At 37.0% G+C, this 22,489-nt stretch overlaps 1 protein-coding gene across 1 annotated transcript in view; it reads right to left on the minus strand.

Annotated features, from left to right (window-relative positions):
• Positions 1–1,558: 1,558 nt before the first annotated feature.
• The window catches only part of CNTN3 (contactin 3), a 338,196-nt gene continuing 317,265 nt past the window's right edge, over positions 1,559–22,489 (minus strand). The window contains exons 20-23 of the mRNA XM_059161515.1: positions 21,977–22,160; positions 6,503–6,615; positions 5,721–5,889; positions 1,559–3,535 (exon numbers count right to left, since the gene is read on the minus strand). Of these exons, the coding sequence (XP_059017498.1) occupies positions 3,435–3,535; positions 5,721–5,889; positions 6,503–6,615; positions 21,977–22,160 (567 nt within the window). The 3' untranslated portion in view covers positions 1,559–3,434. The remainder of the gene's footprint in view (positions 3,536–5,720; positions 5,890–6,502; positions 6,616–21,976; positions 22,161–22,489) is intronic.

Consider the following 22,489-nt stretch of genomic DNA (forward strand, 5'->3'; position numbering starts at 1 on the left):
GGGGAGGAAGGTCAGAAGGAGAGGGAGAAGCAGACCCCTTGCTGAGTACGGGGCCTGATGTGGTGCTCGATCCCATCCTGGGATCCCGACCGGAGCTGAAGGCAGACTCAACTGACTGAGGCACCCAGGTGCCCCTAACTTCCATCCTTTTAAGTGGGCACACCAACAACCTCAATTCACAAGCGGTGAAATTCAGCACAGAGCGTGCTGTAGACACTGAAGATCTGACATCTCTTAAGAGTAATACTACCATGCCGCGTTCTGCAGATAGGAAAACTGAAGCGTAGGGAAATTACTGAATGTGAGCAGGGTCATGTGGCCCTAATTAGTGAGGGTGTAATTCAGACCAAGACAATATAACCTGATTCTGCCATGTCCAACGACCTTGGCTTCAGGAGAGAGGACCTGGGCACAGGTTTTAAGGGTATGATCTGTTTCTTTAAAAATCACTCCTCCCAGGGTGCCTGGGTGGGCTCAGTAAGTTAAAGCCTCTGCCTTCTGCTGGGGTCCTGGGATCTAGCCTTGCATTGTGCTCTCTGCTAGGTGGGGAGCCTGCTTCCTCCGCTCTCTGTCTGCCTGCTTCTTTGCCCATTTGTGATCTCTGTCTGTCAAATAAATAAATAAAATCTTAAGAAAAAAAAATCACTCCTCCCTACACACAGGTACACATACACTCACCTGTGGCACAAACCCTACACGTGCTTTCCCCATTTGATTGTCCTGCCTCTAAATATATCTTTGAGTTCTCATGTAAGAAAACAATTGAATTGTTACTTTAGTTTGAATTTTCCTTACATCAACAATAATATTTAAAACTCCTTACTAATTACAAACTGACCTTTTCTAGCATTTTTTTTTTAATATTTAGAATACATTACACTACAAGAATGGTTTAGAAAGTCTCAAACACTGGTTCAAACACTCAAACCAGTGAGAAACTACAAAGGACTTGATAAGTTGATATTAATCTTAAGAAAATTCTTGTCAAAAATGTGGGTGTAGGAGCACCTAGGTGGCTCAGTCGTTAAGAGTCTGCCTTTGGCTCAGGTCATGATCCCAGTGTTCTGGGATCAAGCCCCACATTGGGCTCCAAGCTCCACAGGAGGCCTGCCTCTCCCTCTTCCACTCCCCTGCTTCTCCCTTTCCCACTCCCCTGCTTGTGTTCCCTCTCTTGCTGTCTCTCTCTCTCTGACAAATAAATAAATAAATAAAATCTTAAAAAAAAAAAAAAAGTGTGGGTGTAGATACCACCAACCAAGTCATTAGAAACTAGATACCGAAATTATATAAAGTAAATTTTCTACTTCCCCTTCCCTCTCTCCCCATACCTGAAATACTTTTAATACAAAGGCCACTGTTTTAAACTGCTATTTTTACTAAGTCAGTAGGGTATAAAAATAACTTTAAAAAATTCTCTTAAAAGATGGAAAGATTAAAATTTGGCTGAAAAATATAAGAAATGATAGCATCAGGATAACTATTATGGTGTCCTCCCATTTCCCCCCTTAAAATATCCTTTTTGACCGTACCACAATTAATCATGCATAGACATTTGATTGTTATAAATTTTATTTGAATAATAGAAAATAATACATACAGATAACCATAGGATACACACACAGAATTTAAAGATAAATTTTATACTTTTCAATATGAAACAAAGTACATATCTCATGGAGATATATTGCTACAAATGTCAGGAAACAATAGAGTAATCATCTTGAAAATGGAAAGTATAGGAACATATTATCAGAATTACTAAATAATAAAAAGGTACAACTCCATTACATGTAGCATAAAATACAGGTATTGGAGAAAGTGCTTCCCCACTTTTTGACTGGAAATAACAATGGTCATATGAAATCTACTAGCCATCCAGATTTTTTCTAGATATATACAGTATATACAGACCTTGAGGAGAAAGTTATATTTTTTTCTCCTTTGTGTATAACGACTTTATCTCAAATGTAATCTTTCAGTGTAAAGTAACATTTCATGATGGTATCAGAATTTTGCTAATTTTTATGTTTTTGATATCTGAACTATTGGTTTCAAATTCTGATATCTTTGTCAAGAAGAACAAGTTCCTGCAAAATGTGAAATTGGTAGGAAAGAGGTAAAAAAATTGATTTTGCAATGTCTAACACTCAATCTGTCGATTTTCATATATTCTTTACATATTGCTATGAAGTCATGTCTTCAACAATCTTTTGAAAACCACATATTGAAAGACTGAGTCATACATATCAAAGTCAGCAGCATTGCCATGGTTCTTTTACAAATTTAACTCAGGAACTAAAAAGCCTGCCAGACTCACTCTGATAGACAGTTGGATTTCATTAAAAAACTATCTCCACCATCCAAAAAAGAGAGGGTCCCTTAATGGAATCAGAAATTGGAAATAAAGAATTGTGTGAATTTTGCTTAATATTTGAGTTGAGAGTCAGGTCATTCCTTATTTTCTCCATGTTTTAATAAAACCTGAAAGCTTGTTCCTAGGTGTGAAGGAAACAATTACTTTTTAATTTTTTTTTAATATTTGAGGAGGAATAAAATGGGATCATTTCAATTTTATAATATCATTGAAAAAAAGAAAGCATTACCTATAATAGAATGCAAACTTTAAAAATAAAGTGGCTGGTCCTTATGACTTTTATATGGTTAAGAAAATTCTCATTAATATTTTGCACAGATTCAGAGTGTTAAGAATAACAAAACACTTTCACATTCCTTTCTTTTTCTCATAACAAACAATGCACAGGGTAGGGGCAGGTATGCTGGGTATTATCTCCACATTTTATAGATGAAAAATGAAAAACTAGTGAGAGCAAGGTGATTTGTAAAGAATCTCACAGCTTTGTCATACCTAAACAAAACAGCACTGTTCCTATCTCTGATGTAGCATTTTCCAACATCTTTTTGAAACACATGCACCCTCTTCAAAACAGGGTAATTTAAAAAATGTATTTTTACCCTTGAGTATATCAAATGAACATATCAGAATAACACTGCTTAAGTCTTCTGAGCAATGCTGTTCTAATGGGAACATAACGTTTGGATTAAATAATGAGTTTTTCTACATGAAAAAACAAACAAATAAACATTGTGTGTATGTGTATGTATGTTTCCACAGGAGAGCATGTGAGTCTATCCATAGGCAGTGCTTAAAATCATAGCTTACGAAGATCTTTATCAAAAATCTAATGTAGGTAATGTGTAAATTCCTTTGGTTTATCAGGTAAATATTAAGGCATTTCAGATTCCCCTAAAAGGATTTACTGTTGTTTTTTTTTTTTACTATATTCATATTTTACCTATAGAAAGTTAAAAATACAGAGTTGAAAAAAAAACCATGCATAATCACTGAATTTCATGAAAGCACTTATTTTTTGTAACCAATTAACTTTCTAATAAATAATAAAAAAAAGTTAATATCACCACAAGGCATGTACAATAAAGGACAATACTACAGGTATATAACTTGACACAGCGTGGACATTAGAGATGGCTGAAGTAGAACCCCTTGCATCCATATCTGTCAAAGATGATAAATAGCTTATTAATAAGGACTGTACCAATATAAATAACCAGGGCAAAAGCAATGCCTCCCCTATCAAAATCAAATCATACCATGAACCTAACCTAAAACCACAAGTTATTATTAGCCCTCATTTTATTTATCAATGTAGCCTATGTTACTTGTCAAGAATATCTCTAAAAACTCTGACGTACTTAAGTATTTTTTAAAAAATGAATCAAAGCTTTGTTCATCTAATATTACTTAACTTTAATTGAAATTGCAAAAACAACTTAATCATTTTGAAAACAATTATACTCTATTATAGACAATTTTGAGATAATTCAATGGTTTAATTAAAGAAAGCTTCATTGTATAAGAGTTTGGAAAAACCTGTGTTAGTTTCTACTTTATGCATTTCTAGAAAAATTATTAGACATAATATAAAACATCTTTAAAAAAAAAAGGAAATCAATAAAAGCTCCATTTTTTCTAGAGATGGCCTTGTCTACTCTAGTCCTTGCAAGCTCAGCAGACGGCACATGTCAGATGAAAAGGCTACTCTTGACTCAGCAGCCCTAAAATGCAAAGATTGTGTCTGTTCCTGCAAAAGCATAGAGTCGACTCTTTGTAACACACTGTGGTCATACTAGAATGTGAACTCTACATCTTGCGCTATTCGAGGAATAAGAGAGTCTATCTTAATTACTTTAAAACCTATATAATAATCATAACAAGCTTAAATTTCTCGTTTTGCTCTATTGAAGTACATGCAGTTTTTAAAATGTCTATAGTCTGAAATGGTTTATTTATAGATTTTTACGCTGTAGAACTCAGTTCTTAGATAAACGCTTTCCATTTTCTGGGTATAGTTTAGTATTTGTTTCAGTCTAAGTATGGCAGTCTTTATGGTTTCATGTAAAGATAAAATTCTTCTAAGTTTCCATATCCCTCTTTCTCATTACTTCCTAATGATGTCATTTTGTTTTCTAAGATTAAAGAGAGAGCTTTTAATCTTATGCCCAAGATTACAGACTAGGTCAAGCCCCATGAAAGGAAACAGGGAACAAGGCTATTCCTGTCACTGAGAACAACAGAATAGAATATGAAGATGGCTTCTACTCCATTTAAACTGAGGTCCCCGAACTCCAAATTTGAGATTTGAAAGAGTAAATGAAATTTCTTGCACCACTGTCACTGATAAAATAAGAACATGAGGGGCGTCTGGGTGGCTTAGTTGTTAAGCCTCTGCCTTTGGCTTAGGGTCAGGAGCCCAGGCTCCCTGCTCTGGGGGAAGCCTGCTTCCCTCTCTCCCACTCCCCCTACTACTGTTCCCTCTTTAGCCCTGTCTCTCTCTGTCAAATAAATAAATAAAATCTTAAAAAAAATAGTCCTAAAAATAAAATAAGAACATGAGTCTGTTTCCCTTAATTCTAACGGTGTAATTTCTATTATAAAATAGGTTTAATTTGGATTTTGAAAGGAAAAGTTAGTGTGAACCTCCTTCGAATTCAGAAACAAATATTTTTTTTTTTTAAAGATTTTATTTATTTATTTGACAGAGAGAGATCACAAGCAGGCAGAGAGGCAGGCAGGAGGAAGCAGGCTCCCTGCCGAGCAGAGAGCCTGATGCGGGGCTCGATCCCAGGACTCTGAGATCATGACCTGAGCCGAAGGCAGCGGCTTAACCCACTGAGCCACCCAGGCGCCACCAGAAACAAATAATTTTTTTAAGAAGTGTTTTTTGGTTTGGCCAAGTGGTTTATGACTTTAACCATGTTAAATTTTCCATTTTTTAAAGAATTAATAAGATTCATGTATAATTTTTAGGAGGCAAACAAAGATCTTAAAACTAGTTGGTGCATTTAACATTGCCCTTGAGAAATGTTCAAGAAATTCTGTTCTTTAGAGGCAATCCAAAGGCAAATTTGGGTATAGATCATAAGAAGGAAAAAAATTCAGTTTAATAAAATTCTGCTAAATATTTTCTAATGTATTTTCTATTTGTTATTATCTTTCTTTGTATTTTGTATCACTCAGGAGAAATTTCTCTGTCATCTCTCATATTCCAAAACCTTCTTTCCATTTAGATGGAGGATGTCATGGGGAGGAAAATAGACAGAAGGACATCGACCGACTCACTCTTGGGAGTTCTTAATGCTGATGCTATCAATAAAGTAAATGTTGACTTTGAACAACTTACTGGTTATTCTTGGAATCCTGATCTGTTCGCTACTGGTTCCGTCCCCTCCATCCGTGGTGGCCTTAACTTCAATAATGTAGTCTTCTTTAATGGGCAACAAAAGTTCCGCTGACGTTTTATTTGTGTTCAGCACTTGTACATTATTTTGACTGCTAGTCCTATAGAACACCTAAAATGTATGAACAAATACCCTTAATTTCTTCCATTACCTATTCTTACTTTATTTCATAGAACTGATTACTCTGTTACCTCACTTATATTGTTTATCTTGTTATAGTCACCAGAATATAAGTCTCATTCATAGTTCTTTTCATAGGTCTTGGACTAAGGGTCAGCACATACTAGAATCATCAAGTCCTGAAAATCAAGGAGGGGAGAAAGAGCCAACTTCTATGGAAGGGTTCAGCTGGCTTGGGCATTTATAAGGCTGGAGAGATAGGGCAAGCCCCTACTGTACTGATCTTAAACCAGACCCACGGATTAGAGCCAAAAATTTCAGTTGTTTTTTAAGTAGTATATAGGTGAACATCAGAATTAGCCAAGTATTAACATTATAAACAATTTATAACTATTTTGTCCCAAATCCCTGCGTGACCAGAATTACTTCTCTTAAATTTATATTTAAGAAATCAGACATTTGGGAGAAAAAATACCCTTTTTACAAGAAGTTTGATCTATGTTAAAATCAGATTAAGGCAACCACATTACCAGAGTTAGAAAAATCATTCAATCTGAGCTTCCCTTGCCAGGAGTAGGAAAAGAAAGCATTGCAAATATCTTACTTTGTATCCCGTTACTTCTGACTCGTTCTCCATCGCTTTGACTTGTTCCCAATTAAGTAACACTTTAGTGTCTGTAGCATTCCAAACAACATTTCCTGGTGGCTGACTGGGAGCTTGAAATACAAAATGAGAAAATGAACCAGATTTGAATATGAGTGATAATTTACATAGAGCATGGCTTAAAGGAAGCTTATAAAAAGACAGTAAAATCTCTTTAGTAATATGCAGCACATAGGTGGGATCAGACAAAAAAAAACTAAGTATCGCTAAGTTTCCTTGGAAACAGGTTTTTCAGTTAAATCATGAGAATTCATTTCATTATATTCATGACATCTTTGAGGACATCTCTCAATAGTGGCTGTGGGGCCACTTCTGGAAACATGTTGATAGTGGAGATAAGGAAATTCCTTGATCCACCACTAGAGGGACGCTTGTTGATGTGGCAAGAAAGGAAGGCAGCCTTGACCCACTTTGACACATCCAGACAGAGGCGGAGAGAAATTGCCAACTGAGGAGATTAAAGACGCACAAAATGTAGTGCGGATGATTTTTAGGCCAGCGTTGTGTGATGAGATAGGCAAAATGGGAGGCAATCAAAGATAAGGGTTACTTTTATTTATTCCCATGAAGTAACAGCGATTCCCATGAAAAACTGCGGCAGAGAGTCTATATTTCACTCTTCGTTTTCCGAGTTTTAAATCAATTTTTGAGAAAAATAAGGCGAAACCCTAAAACATTAATGAGAATTCCATTCGATAATGAATGAAATTCTCTGGGGTTTAAAGACTTGGATTCAAAGCTTAGTTCCCTCTCACCAGCACTAGACCACATACTCGTGCTGGGGAAAGGGGGCTCGGCGGCAGCACAGACAGGACATTAAAATTCAGTTTCCTGTCAAGCACAAAACAAACACAATATTATCCATTTGGCCACAACCTCACAATGGCCCAAAGCAGTGCTGAAATATGTTGTACTTGTGGATTTAGCCGCAGAATGTGATCTGGTTAACTGAATTTGTAATGGGGAAATGATATAAAATATTGGCTATGCAGGGGAATTTCTAAACATCATTGACTCATGCCATGGGGGAAAGACGGCTGAATTTACAGATGGGAAGAGCTCTCAGATACATTTATGTGACTAATGACACCGAACAAGGCTGTCTTCCCTGCAGACTCTTTTGCTTCGTGTCTGCTCTTTCACACTATTCTATGCTGCCTTTGAAACGGCGCGATCTGGCATTAGCAGAGACTGGAGGTCAGCGCAGAGAGTTCAAGCTGCACTGCTTTGATAACAAAAATGTATATAAAGGCAGTTGCTTTAGGGGTGAAATACTGATGACCATGTTCTGGTGACTCAGTCCAAATGAAATGAATGCACAAGCGTTAGAACATTTTCCCAAAGTCTGTGATTTCCTGCGTCCTGACAGCAGTGTAATGGGACAGGTTCCGGGGGATGCAGCTCAGGGAGCAAAAGCAGCATGGTCTGTTCGACCGAAAGATGTGTGCTCGGGAGGTTGGATTTTATTAATACCCGGCTTGAGTCATGTTGGCTGAATCATCTCCTCCAGCACTAGTCTTGTAGAAGAGATGACTGAAAGTATAACACGGAGTTTTATCTTGTATCAGTCCCAAAACAGATGAGTTGAATGAATGCAGCCTCAATTGGATACTTATAAACAGACAGATAAAAACAGGAAAAGGGAAAGGAAGAAAAAAATTAAGGTTTGTTCTGGGTCTGATTACCCTTATTCTGAATCACATCAGTGTTTCCTGAGCTTCAGATAATCATGTACCACTTTTATAATTTTTGCTATCTTTAAATAGAAGACTCGATTCAAAAAAATAAACATCTACCTTAGCTTCCTCCCAAACACTAATACTCACACAAGCGTGGGCTTGATATGCTAGTTATGTTCTTACAGTACTCTCTACAATAAATGAAGCATTACTGAATTTTTGAAAAAAGTGTTTGTGAAGCACTCCCAAATCATCTCTCTTACAACCACTGATAAGCATAACATTTTCTGGAAAATTCTATACCAAATAAACTTTCTTTCCATGTTCAAAATCTTATTATTGATAGTAACTAAATGCTTATTAAATATTTATCAGATGGGCATGGTAAAATGTGCTTTTTATATAGTATAATTTTCATATAGTATAATTCACTTAATTCTCATTGCATAATAATAATATCCATTTCTGGGGCACCTGGGTGGCTCAGTGGGTTAAACCTCTGCCTTCGGCTCAGGTCATGATCTCAAGGTCCTGGGATCGAGCCTGGCATTGGGCTCTCTGCTCAGCGAGGAGCCTGCTTCCCCCTCTCTCTCTGCCTACCTCTCTGCCTACTTGTGATCTCTCTCTGTCAAATAAATAAATAAAATCTTTAAAAATAATAATAATAATGTCCATTTCTATACATGGGTAATCTGAAACCAGAGACTTAAAAACAATTGTACGCTCATGTTCATAACAGCATTATTCATAGTAGCCGAAAGGAGAAGCACTCTGTCGACAGATGAATGGATAATCAAAATGTGGCATATGTAAGAGGAAGTATTATTCTGCCTTAAAGAGAAAGGAAATTTGCTGACACATGGATAAACCTTAAGGGTATTATGCAAAGTGAAATAAGCTGGTCAAGAAAAGACAAACTCTATATGATTCCACTTACATGAAGTACCTAGAGTACTCAAATTTATAAGGACACAAAGGTCTTGCCAGGGGCTGGGTGCTGGGAATGGGGATTGTTGTTTAATGGTTACAGAGTTTCAGCTTTATAAGATGAAAGACTTCTAGAATCTGTTACACAGCAACCAATTTTAGTGCTACTGAACTATACATTTAAAAACGGGCAAGATGGAAAATTCATGTTCTGTTTATTTTTACAATTAAAAAATTAAAAGCAAGAACTTGCTAAACGACACAATGGGTAAAAGATATTATGCGGATTTAAGCCAGTTTTGATTAATGCCAAAGTCTAAGCCACCCATATTAGACTGTGCTGAGTACCCGAGGCCTTATTTAACTCCTGAATAACTGATCACAGATTTGTACATGATGTGAAAATAAATACTAAACAAGAATGTCACAAAATATACTCAACTTCCTCTGTCACAGGAATGCTTTTCCTGACTTCTCAGACTAAAGTGGGGGCTCTTTTCAGATAGCAGGACCTTTCTAATCCTCATTAAAGGTACATTTTACCTTTCTTTGTGATTTCATTTTTATTAATATCCAGTTTTATTAATATCAATTAACCTGTAAGATCTTTGCAAGCAGAGACAATGTCCAGTAAAGTCTCTGACACAGAGAAGTTTGATATGGTCAATTTTATTCACTAGTCCAATGCCTTGCCAAGGGGTAGACATCAATTTAGATTTTGTCAATGACTGATGTTTTGATGTAAAAAGCACAGACTCAAGGATAAAGAAAACACTTTTACAGTGCTATCGAGAAACAAGTTTGACCCATTTCCTTTGTGTTAATGAAGAATGAACAAGATTTGGCTAGCCACACTTCTCAAAGGCTCAAAATGAACTGTCTAGTTACACAGTTGAAAGTTCTCCAAGACATCCCAACAAATACTACACATTTTATAAAGACCAAACTGGGATAGTCTTGAGATTGAGTATGTTCAGTTGTACTGAGGCTAAGATGATAAGGAACATCACACAAAGAAAGAACAGAGTAATAAAAACACCCCCCAAAACTGGTATATTGATTCAATGACTTATTCAAGAAATATCTGTATGTTAAGTGTTAAGGAAAAAAGGAATAAGGAGGTGACAACATCTGGAGTAGATTTGGAAAGGCAAATTATGTTTTTTTATATGTGGAGGCAAGAGAGGGAAAGGTATCCAGCACAGGGATAAACATATGCCAAGGCACAAAGGCAGGACATAGCAGGGTACCTCGGGGAGCTCAGAGGTTTTGACTGGTTACATGGTAGCGAGGAGGAGAAGGGATGGAGCAGATGCAGTTGAAGAAGAAAGTAAGAGCCAGATGCTGAAGGGTCCAGGAGACCAAAGGAACTAGAAAAGGAAATTTTTTGTAGGCAATTTGGAAGGCCATGCATAAGTGAAGGTAGGGAAGTGATACTACCAGTGTTGTGGTTTCACAGATCTTTATGGGAGCAGAAGGAAAAGGAGGAAGATCTTGGTGGGCATTCTGTTGGGAGAATCTGGTAGCACCTCATGGAAGAGAGAATAAAGGTCTGTTCACATGATGATGATTGCCATGGAGTTGGAGGGATGCAACAGACACGACATTTGTGTAAATTCAACAAGTCATGATGACTGACATCACACGGGTGCTGGCAATAAAAAGCAAAGCTAATGCTAGCTGATGATACAGACCCTGGGGGAACAATGTCTCCAGCTGGAATTACCTTTGACTACATATTTAATAACAACTTCTTATGTGTTAGGGATCCTTCTCAGTACATTAGGCAAAGAGACAGACATGTTCTCTGACTTCTAACCATGGGTCTTATTAGTGGTTCCCAAGGATTAATATTTCTACCGCTAGAGATGATTTTAGGTGGATGACATTTTTAATTGGAAATATGTACATATTTTCATGTTAAGTTAAAAAAAAAAGCCTGTCATGTCCAATTCTTGATTCACAGATATAATTATTTTGGATGAAGCCAATATTGATACATCTGTGGTAATCTACTTCACACATAACACACAGATCATTAAAACTAGGTTCTAAATAATGATACGGAACAAAGGCTATTATGCAAACACAAATAACTCAGATGTTTCCAGCTGCACACAGATGTCTGGTAAGCATCCTAAAATACACAGTCACAATTCAAACTAACTAATTAATTTGTGTTAATTATTTAACACAAATAATTAATCTTAAACCAACTGATCAAGAAAAGAGTATTACTCTACTAGTAACTCTCACAAAGACCCTGATTAGCCCACTGCAAAACTAACTTTCAGGTATGCTTTTTTTTTTTTTTTTTGAAAATCAATTAGGCTTATTTTTCTTTGCATTTCATTGTATTGTTTAACTTTTAAAATTCTTCTATTCAAATAATTGCTTTGTTTTCATTTTATTAAAAAAATCTTGGAGACACTATCTTACGATAAAGAGTATTAGTGATTTTCTGTTTCTAGTAAAGGTACAGTAGTCTTTTATTTATTTATTTATTTTTAAAGATTTTATTTATTTGACAGTGAGAGAGAAAGCACAAATAGGCAGAGAGGCAGGCAGAGAGAGAGAGGAGGAAACAGGCTCCCTGCGGAGCAGAGCCCGACTCGGGGCTCGATCCCAGGACCCTGGGATCATGACCGGAGCTGAAGGCAGAGGCCATAACCCACTGAGCCACCCGGGCGCCTCTACAGTTGTCTTTTAAAATGAATATATCTAACTATTAAATTAAATAAATTAAATATATTGGGAAAATAATACAGGTTGTTTGAATCTGTGGCTAAAATCAAGTGACTGGGATGGCAAAACAGTGGGCAAATTCGGAACAGGTTGAGTTTGCTCATTGTATGATCCAACTTTCCCTTTAGCATCTTTGTTCGCATTTCTGGTTTCCATCCTCACCAACATTCTGTTACCCTGTATTGAGCCTTCAGTGTTCTTCTTTTCTATCTTCCTATGGTCAAATCTCAAGCAGGAAACCTTGGGTTCCACAACCTCTATAAAAAGACTGCCTAGCCTTGTGTGCCAGGTGTTGTAACAGCACAGAAAAGATCTACCTCCTACAGGTTAGACCAAGGCCTGGAAGCACTGTGGCCATTTCCAAGGCAAATGTCCTGAGCTACTGTCTTAACTTAACAGAAGCCACTGTATCTCAACTGTAAAACCACAAGAAGACCTTGGAGAGCAGTTGTTAGATTAAAGATTAGATATGTTAGATTAAAGATTAGAGAGGTCACCTGGGTGGTTCAGTCAGTTAAGTGACTGCCTTCGCTTCAGGTCCTGATCCCGGAGTTCCAGGATCAAGTCCAGTATTGGGCTCCCAGCTCCACAGGGAGTCTGTGTCTCCCTCTGACCTTCTACCCTCTCATGCTCTCTCTTACTTCTTCTCTTTCTCAAATAAATAAATAAAATCTTAAAAAATTAAAAAATAAAACCTACAGTAGAGTGAAATTGCTCTAGAACTGGAAAACTTCAGATCAGAAGTTGAGACCTGAAAGCGCATCAACCAGCTTGCAAATTTTTGGGGCGGGGGGCGGTGCATAGAAGGGGCTAACCCAATGTACTTTAATTTTGCATAGTTGCCAACATTTAAAACTCAGGACCTTTCATTTCAGTTCTGGGTTTCTGATTGCTGATTGCTCATGCAATATCAGATGGAAAAGAATGGGCCTACTCTAATGGACCGAGAGAATGGGCTGGCCCTAAGACACCCCAGCCATCATCCATCCCTGCCCATTGATACCTGCCTGGCCATTGAAGGTATCTGACTGGACACTTCTCTTTTAAAATAAGTACTAGTTTGAGGTAGTTTTTATACATTTTAAGGACATTGGATTGACATATTTAGAAAAGTAATACATTTTGATGGAATAAGTCTGTAAAATGTAACAGTTTAAACTTGTTATTTCCCTCAAGGCTTGATGTGGTGGATGCTGAGGGAAGGATGGGAGGGAAGAAGGTTCAGACACTGGAAGAGATAAAGGTGTAGTTCAGGGATCTGAACAACCTGAGCTACATTCTCAGATCCTCTGAAAACGTCTTTTCGATGGTCTATATTACTGGCTAGTAGGTTGGCTGTGTTCTTGTTTAAAGTATTTTGAGGTAAATTGTATTATTATGATCTTTGCAAGTCCTCTGCCCTTTACTCCTTGTGGAGAGTATATACTTCTCTCACTGACATTCAGCTTGGCCATGGGACCTGTGGTTCCCCTGCCTGTAGGAAGACATACTTCTGCTTCTCCCTGGCATCCTGCAGACATCAGGCTCTGTCATGTGACTCCTTTCTACCAACAGAATGTAAGCAAAAGCAAAACAGGTCACTCCCCAGTAGCAGCTTTCAAAGCCACAGAAGAATGTGCCCAGCCCTTCTCTTTTCTTTCTGCCATGAGATCTACACAGCCCAGTGAGTGGCTGCTCCTTCAGTCTGGGTCCTGGTGTAAACAGGGCATGGATTAGATCTGAATCTTACTTGGGGTGTACGTGTCAGATAAATGAGAAACAAACATTGTAGTTTTAAGCCACTTAATTTTGGAGTTTGGATACTGGGTCTAGATTAGCCTAATCTGACTGGTACAGTTATTAGCCAATATTCTAAATAGCTTTGATGCAACACAATACATTTTTGTAAAGACAGGGAAACATGGTATACTGCATATTAATATAGCTTATCTGTTTCACTTTCCACATCCTATCCTATGTGGAATTTCACTTTCTAGATCCTGTCGTATATGGAAGCCCCCACCCAGAATAGGCTGACTGAGTTCTACACTTTATTAAAACTAACTTGATACATAGTTTACATTTTAAAATTTTTGGTAATTTATGTCTCAACTTTCACATCATACAGATTTTTCATCATACAGATTTTTCAGCTCAATTTCTACTGCTGATAGTATGCTAAAGTAGAAAAAATGACAAAAACTAATTTAATTTTAGTAGAAAGGCAGCCTATCACTACATAGTACACTACTAATTGGCAGGCTGCAAAATTATTTCCGTAATTTCATATGTTGTAACCAAAACAGTGTTAACATTGAAGGTTTTTATAATTATTGTTCTTTAAGCACCCATCATGATGTCCTCTGCATATTTGATTAACAGACTCCTCAATGTCAGCTTTACAGACGTCACTGAGTCCCCAGCCTCTTGCCTACAAGCAAGTGATAAACATAAGGTTGTTGACAGAATGAAGCTAGGAATATAAGGCATGCCTATCAATAGAAAAATGGTTAAGTTGTGGCATATCATCACAACGGAATATTATATATACACTGAAACATTTATGAAAAACTATTAGGGATGCTGGAAATTGCTATGATATATAGGTAACTAAACATACAGCATTCTTCCACTGTATAAGACAAACATTCTACAGAAGATTAAGTCTGAAAAGAAAGCCCAACATTAATGATAGTATTTCTGAATGATAGAATTATGGGTGGTTTTTATTTTCTTCTCTACAATTTTCTTTTTTCCCAAATTTTCAACAATGAAAATGTTTTCTTTTTATATAAAGTAGAAGCCTCTGCCTTCAGATCAGGTCGTGATCTCAGGGTCCTGGGATCAGGACGGTCAGCCCGCATCAGGCTCTCTGCTCAGCAGGGAGTCTGCTTCCTTCTCCAACCTGCCTCTCTGCCTACTTCTGATCTCTGTCAAATAAGTAAAATCTTTAAAAATAAAATAAAAAGTAAAAACTAAGAATATTGCTGTTTAGAATTTTCAACAGTGGCATTTCCATAGTGGTGATGATGAAACTGGCATTTACTTTCAAAACATGGAATTTTAAGAACATATGCTTGCTGTGATTATTTATGCAAGACTCAAAAGATTTAATTTTTTTCTTGACTCCTTGACGATAATGAGGTGATTTAGTGGGAAGTGGTTGTTCTCACCAGTAGCTAGAAACTGTACTTTGTAGTTGGAGTTCAGTTGAGTTGAACATCAGCATGTGTCATTAAAGTGCTTAAAACACAGGACACTGTACCAGAGTCAGGTCACCAAAAGATACTTTCTCCCTAATAATGAGACATATTTGTTTTAGAATCATTAGAATTAAACACATGACTTACAACAGAAAACGGATTCAATGTGCAACTACACAACAAAAACATCTACTTCTTAATTCACCCGAATCTCAGAAAAGACTTTTCTCGGGGTCCAACCTGGAATGTCAGGGAGGAAGATCTTTCTTTGAAATGACTGGATATTTCCAATTTAAAGTTTCTAGAGAATTTGTAAGCAAGTTGAAGATTTCCAAAAAAAAGTGCCAAAGCGCCTACAAAGTTCACAAGATTTACACACATTTGGCCAGAGGAATGACTTGATCTAATATTAGCTGAAACTCCCTGACTGAATTCTGTTCAAGTTCAATATTACATTATTATCTTGTTTCAGAACTTACAACATCAGAAATCATTCTGTTGAAGTCCACAGATAAAAGAACAAGAACAACAAAAACAACAAAAATCACTCTAAAATCTGAGGAACGTGCATTAGTGAACAGTGTGTTCTCTTGCTGTCTCTGTGATTGGTGGTATATCATATACAGACACGAGTAGTTCATAGACATATCTGGGATGGGATATATAGAGGAGCCGGCAAATAACATTAAGTCACCTAGAGAGAAATTCCCTTTGCTTTTCCTATTAACTTGAAGAGAAGGCTGGATTTGGTGATACTAGGTTTTTAATATCTCTTTGATACTAACAGCATAAATAAAGTGGGAACAGACTTAGAGGTCTGAACAGGTAAGAGCATGTTGCTTGTATTAAAAAATGGAGAGTGGCATATTTGTTTGTTGTATTTATTACTGATTTTATTACCATTTAATGTACTATTTTGTTAGCATCTATTTATGGCAATGATATTGATTTCCATACTTGGTTAGTTTCCATTTTAATTTTAAGTTTATGATAGCAAAAATTACAAGCTAATTTTTAAAAAGATTTTATTTATTTATTTGACACACACACACACACATAGAGGCAAAGCACAAGCAGGGGAAGCTGCAGACAGAGGGAGAGGAAGAAGCATGCTCTCTGCTGAGCAGGGAGCATGAGGTGGGGCTCAATCCCAGGACCCTAAGATCATGACCTGAGCCAAAGGCAAGTGCTTAACTGACTGAGCCACCTAGGCACCCCTGTAAGTTAATTTTTTAGACAAACTGTTAAGTACATATTAGAGGAGACCCAGAGGAATGGCAAAAATTGAGAAGCAAGATCACATATAAAATTTGGGAAATTTTGCATTGATATAGTTCCCAAGTCATAACTTAGAGTAGATAATGATATAATTAAATTATACATATGAAATTATATATTTGAAACAGCAATTTTTATTTTATCAAAAACTCATAAAGAAGATGTAGTCCATATACACAATGGAATATTACTCAGCCATCAGAAAGGATGAATACCCAACTTCTGCATCAACATGGACGGAACTGGAGAGATGATGCTGAGTGAAATAGGTCAAGCAGAGAAAGTCAATTATCATATGGTTTCACTTACTTGTCGAACATAAGGAATAGCATAAAGAACATTAGGAGAAGGAAAAATGAAAGGAAGAAAAGTCAGAGTGGGAGATGAACCATGAGAGACTAGGGACTCTGGGAAACAAATGAAGAGTTGTAGAAAGGAGGGCGGTAAGGGAATGGGTGAGCCCGGTGATGGGTATTAAGGAGGGCACAGATTGCAAGGAGCACTGGGTGTTACACACAAATGATGAATCATGGAACACTACATCAAAACCAATGATGTACTGTATGGTGACGAACACACACACACACACACACACACACACAAACAAAAAACTTCTGAAGTATTCTGACGCCTATTCCTTTAGTGTTTGTTTTACTCACATTACCTTTACAATCCCTTAGGACACACTTGATTAGGTTTCTTAAATTCAGGCAACTGATTTTAGCTCAGCTTACATGGATAAATATTCTGCTCGCAAAAGCAAAAACCCAAGCGCAAAACATCGTACTGTTTAATATTGTTCTGATTTTTCAAGTGGACACACATGTACAGTCATCACTGAAGAAAAAACAAAACAGTATCCCCTTGTTCCAGGGTAAGGTCTAGGCATGTGATTCAGTCCAGCCCAGCGAAGGTTTTCTATCAATTGGTCATAACAGCTGATTCTGGGATGAGCCAAGAAGAACCATCCTTGGCTCTGAGTGGAGTTATCAGAAGGAAGCAGTCCATTTTCCCCAGGGTGTTTAGTTGACAGAAATAAGCCTTAAGTGGCAAACAGCAATACTTTTACCCTGAAAAATGGAACTTGGTAAGAATGATTCCACCATGGAACACAGCCAAGAGAAGGAGAGTCTTGTTCGTTGAACATCTGTTACTGGGCACCAACTATGGTTACTTCAACACTGGAGACCAAGCTCTAAGGACAGAATTATTATCAGAGCTATGGTAAAATCTCTGCCCTAAAGGACTTTGTCTTCTAGTCAAAGCAGGCTAGAGAGAACAATCAAATAAATGAGAATAAGTTATAGAATCTGTAACAGCTGATAGTGCTCTACCAAAGAACAAAGCAGGGAAGGAGACTGAGTGTCAGGGATGCACTTTTAAACATGGTGGTCGGGTGGCAACTAGTATTTGAGCAAAGATCTCAAAGAGATGAGAGAGAAAGCCACTGGATGCCTGGAGGAGCTTTCTGAGCAGAGGGAACAGCAAATGCAGAGGCCCTGAAGTGAGAGTGGAATGAGTGAAGAAGAGGAAAATAATAGGAAATAAGTCAGAGGACGATTTGGAGGATAGATCATATAAAGCCTTATTGAGCATTATAAGGATTTAGTATTTAACTGAAATGAGATAAAATGGGGGCATCCTGAGCACCACTGTGGCTTACTGGAGACAAGGGTGGAAAGAGGCTGAACAGGAAGGGGTTGCTGCCCTGATCTATGTAAGGGATGTTCCAGCTTACAACAGGGTGATAGCAATGATAACAATAAGATGTGGTAGATTCTTGCAGAAGTCAGTTGTTGAGTATGAGAGAAAGAGAAGAGTTGAGGGTGATTCTAAGATTTTTGGCCTGAGCAACTGAAATATTGGGATTTAAGTTACTGGGATGGAGAATTCTGAAAGGGACAGGTTTGAAATGGGGTGGATGGCATAGTCAAGAACTTAGTTTTAGAAATATTCAGTTTGAGGTCTTTTAAGATGAATCTTGAGGATGTTGGTTGAGTGCTAAATCCATCCATACTGAAAACCAGAATTACCACTTGACTTTTTAGTTACACAAAGCAGAATATTTGCCCTACAAATTCTTTCTTGCTATCTCTGAACATAAAATTCTCAATATGTTTCCCTTTAGAAGCCAACAAATTTCATCATTTACATGCCATCTGCAATTTTTCCTCATCAGTGCCTTTAGATACAAGATGTTCTTAAGAGTTAGCTCCCCTTGGGTTGCAAGTAACAGAGACCCATTTTAGATTACTTAAAGAGGCTAATTAGAGTTTAACTCAGAAATGCTTCCAAAAAACACAAGTATTTGGATATCAAAAATTAAGTGTTTAACGGAAGTTAGAGTATTTAACTTGAGAATCCTTGTATTATTTTACATTAATCAAAAATAATCACCCAGGATCTGTACTGATATAAAGGCTTGCATACTAAATTCCATGATTACGAGTCCATGAAACTTGCACAGTTTAAGTAAGATGGTAAAAAACTACAGTAAGTGTTTTGAATTCACAATGTTCAGTCAAGAGGAAGTATATTTGATTAATAATAGTCCTTCAGGCTAGCCTGCTTTAGCTTTCATTCATCCATTTAGCTACCCAATCAGTATTTAACCAGTGGTTTGTAGCACCATGCTTGCCACTAGGGCTGGATGAACAAGACACAGGAAGATTCTTTCCCCATAAAGTTTGCAATCCAGAGGGAAAATCAGACAGCAAGCAAATAATCAAAGGCGTAATCTTAGTTCTTTATGTCTAAAGCATGATGATAATTCTCTTTATAGAGATAATCACAAAAACGTTACCAAAATTCTTAAATAGGATTTGGAGCTAAATCCAGGACAAAGGTTAGGATGACTATTGAGAGTTGCCAGTAACAGGTAATAAGAAAGGCTTTAAAGGATCCTGTTTTACTCGCATTTTTGGTATCTTTAAGGAAAAATTATTAACATAAAAGTGCAAGTTTAACACATGCTTTTTTTTTTTTTTTTTTTTAAAGATTTTTATTTATTTATTTGACAGTAGGAGAGAGGAAGGGAAGAGATCACAGAGAGAGAGGGAGGGAAGCAGGCCCCCTGCTGAGCAGAGAGCCCGATGTGGGACTCGATCTCAGGACCCTGAGATCATGACCTGAGCCGAAGGCAGCAGCTTAACCCACTGAGCCACCCAGGCGCCCTAACACATGCTTTTTATATACCTAATCTTAGAGTAATTAAGGATTTCAATGATCTCTATGAATTTCCCACCCAACGTAGGAAATTTTTCCCTAATAACACCTGCAGATCGGCATGCAGACTCTGAATGATTTGCAGAAATACAAACATATCACCTTCAGAGAGATTTTATTCAATTGTTGGAATTCCCATCAGACTTCAGCTTTGTGAACAAAGGAGTACTGTCTACCTTTGATCACCTTACCCACGTCCTAAGCATGAAGCAAAAATCCCAATAAATACTGGTGTTAAACGGGGCATGGATATTCTGATTATATGGCTGAAAGAGAGGACAGCACAATTAAGACTGTGTCTAGCAGTATCCAGCTACTTAGTCTGTAATTGGAGGGAAGTGATATAACCTCTATAAGCCTCAGCATTCTCATCTCTAAGGTGAGGCTACCAGCAGCTTCCAAGTCATGGTGTTGTTGTAAGAAGTGAGAATCAGTACAAGAAAAACATACTTAGAACAGTGACTGCAGATTGCTCTAAGTGTCAACCATTAAAATCATCATTGCTATCATTACCGTTGTAAATTTCTACTTTAGATTGGGTGCCTATATGCTACACCTAAATCAGAAATTTCTTTTTTAAATTGTATTTTGTTCATTATATATTATCATAACATTCCTATTGTCTTTTCCTCATATCTTACCAATTGCTAAGTTCTTCACTGATTCCATGATGATGTCACACAGTTTTGTATAATCATAATTTTCTAGCAAGTAATCACATCAATTATTAAGTCAGAGGAAAGAGCCAGATAAACTTGTTTGCATATATTCTTGTAATCAGAATTTTTGATTGATGCTGTGCTTTGAATATATAAATAATGATGTATATTTAAATCTTACTAATTCAGAATTGTTATTGAGATACCAAACATATTTAGCGAGAAGTTCTAAACACAGAATGTTTTCAGTTTAAGTATTTCCAAGCCCATATAATACTTGGTGTAACCCCTGCCATGTATTATGAGAAAGAGATTGGGTCAGGCTTCCCCTAATAACTAGTGAAGGATAATACTGAATTATTACACGGGTTGGTTGCTTGTAAAGGTATGTTAATGAAGATTTATAATGGATTGTTGCTAAACTTTCGGTCTGCAATCTCATTATACTAGTAAATTAGTAATCAAGTTCTCTTTTGTATAGATCATACAAAGATGAACGTGAACGTTGCTCATCAAATTAACACTGGCTAACTAAAATCTAAAGTAGTAGAATTATGTTTTATATATATGTTAACTTACCCACAAAGCTAGTCAATGATATTCCATTTTATGCTATTGGTATCCTTAGCAATTTTATCTAACAAATATATGTTCTTATACAAACTTGGAAATTAAATATAGATATAAAAATCAGGCAAAATTGAGGTCTTATTCCCATAGGAAGCCAGTTAAGCAAACATTTTTACCGAGTTAATAAATTCTGAAAAGAAGAAAAATAATTTTCTGTAAATAAAAGTAATGCGTTATTATGTTAAAAGTACTTCATCCTACATTCCCATTTTCCTTACCTATACAATGTTAATAGCTACCTGATAGCTACCTCCTGTGGTAGTTAGGAAGTTTAAATGTGGGAATGCATGTAAAGCACTTGGCAGATAGAACACTTTCAATTGCTATTAGCTGTAATGATGATAATGACAAGGACAATTGAAGTGGTTGTACTCCAAGAAGTTACTAACACAATACAATGATTAAAAACATAATTCTGCTATCAATCTAATTGAAATATATGTGGAAGACTATGGAATTGCAAATCACTGATCTTCCTGTAATGTAATTCAAAGCCAAGAGCTCCTAACTGCTTGTGAATTTACCTGTGAATCAGCATAGCTAACAAAGACTCAGCTTTCAAGGCAACTGACATCTCCAGTTAGATTTTTAAAAATATCAGTATATTCACGTGCACCAACATCTTCTGATGGTGATCTTTTAGTGCATGCTGGCATCTTTTGAATGCCAAAAAGGCATCAAAAGGAAAGAAAAAGAAGAAGAAAACCACTCTTGACTCTCTGGTGTGAAATTTAACTTATTCACGTGTACTGGAAATCCTCCCCTTTAGGGAACTAAAAAAAAAACCATGAAAATAAACCAGGCTTATCATTTTAAAAGAAAAATGGACAACTCAATACCCCACAATAAGGTTTTTCAAAAGGTACATATTGATTTTCACATGGGGTTTCACATGGGGGTTCTATCTTTCTATCTAAAGATTCAGGGATCTCAGGAAGACAAAGATATGTGTGTGTCTGAGTTTACAACAGTCTGGGATTGGATTTGTAGCATTCAGTGGGCTTACTGCGTTGGGTTGTCCAATTTTAAATGAGAAAGAAGGCTACCATAAACTACTTCCTTGCCATTCAAAAAATTGAATCTACGTACGAGTTTTCTTTGTGGTTGCATTCACTGTGGTGCTGAAGGGCCCAGCACCAGCGCTGTTGTAAGCCCGCACAGCTGTGTAATAGACCAGATTACTCTTCAAGCCGCGGAGTCTGGTTGATGTCTCATTTCCTGGAACTTTCACTTTGCTTGATGATTCTTCTTCTCCATTATTCCAGTAGCGCACCTGGTCGACAGAAAAACATAAAAGACGGAAAACATTGACACAAACACTACAACACTTCCACGAAGTGGTTTTCATGAAAATGGGTACTATAATGTATTTATATTCATCATTTACACAGCAAATGTTCTTTAAGGACCTACTATGTGCTAGGGGTCCCATTAGATTCTGTGCCAGAGGAGAAAAGGGACTTTGGGAGGAGACAGAAAATAAACCAGATAAAGAATCCAGATAAAGTCAAAGACAGTGAGAGCTAAATACCCCTAGACTATAGCTTACTAAAGGAAAATGAGGGTGAAATCTGCAAATTTAATAGAGCAGGCTGTTCCTCC

Source organism: Mustela lutreola, chromosome 2, assembly GCF_030435805.1.
Source record: "Mustela lutreola isolate mMusLut2 chromosome 2, mMusLut2.pri, whole genome shotgun sequence".
NCBI classification, from domain to species: Eukaryota; Metazoa; Chordata; class Mammalia; order Carnivora; family Mustelidae; genus Mustela; species Mustela lutreola.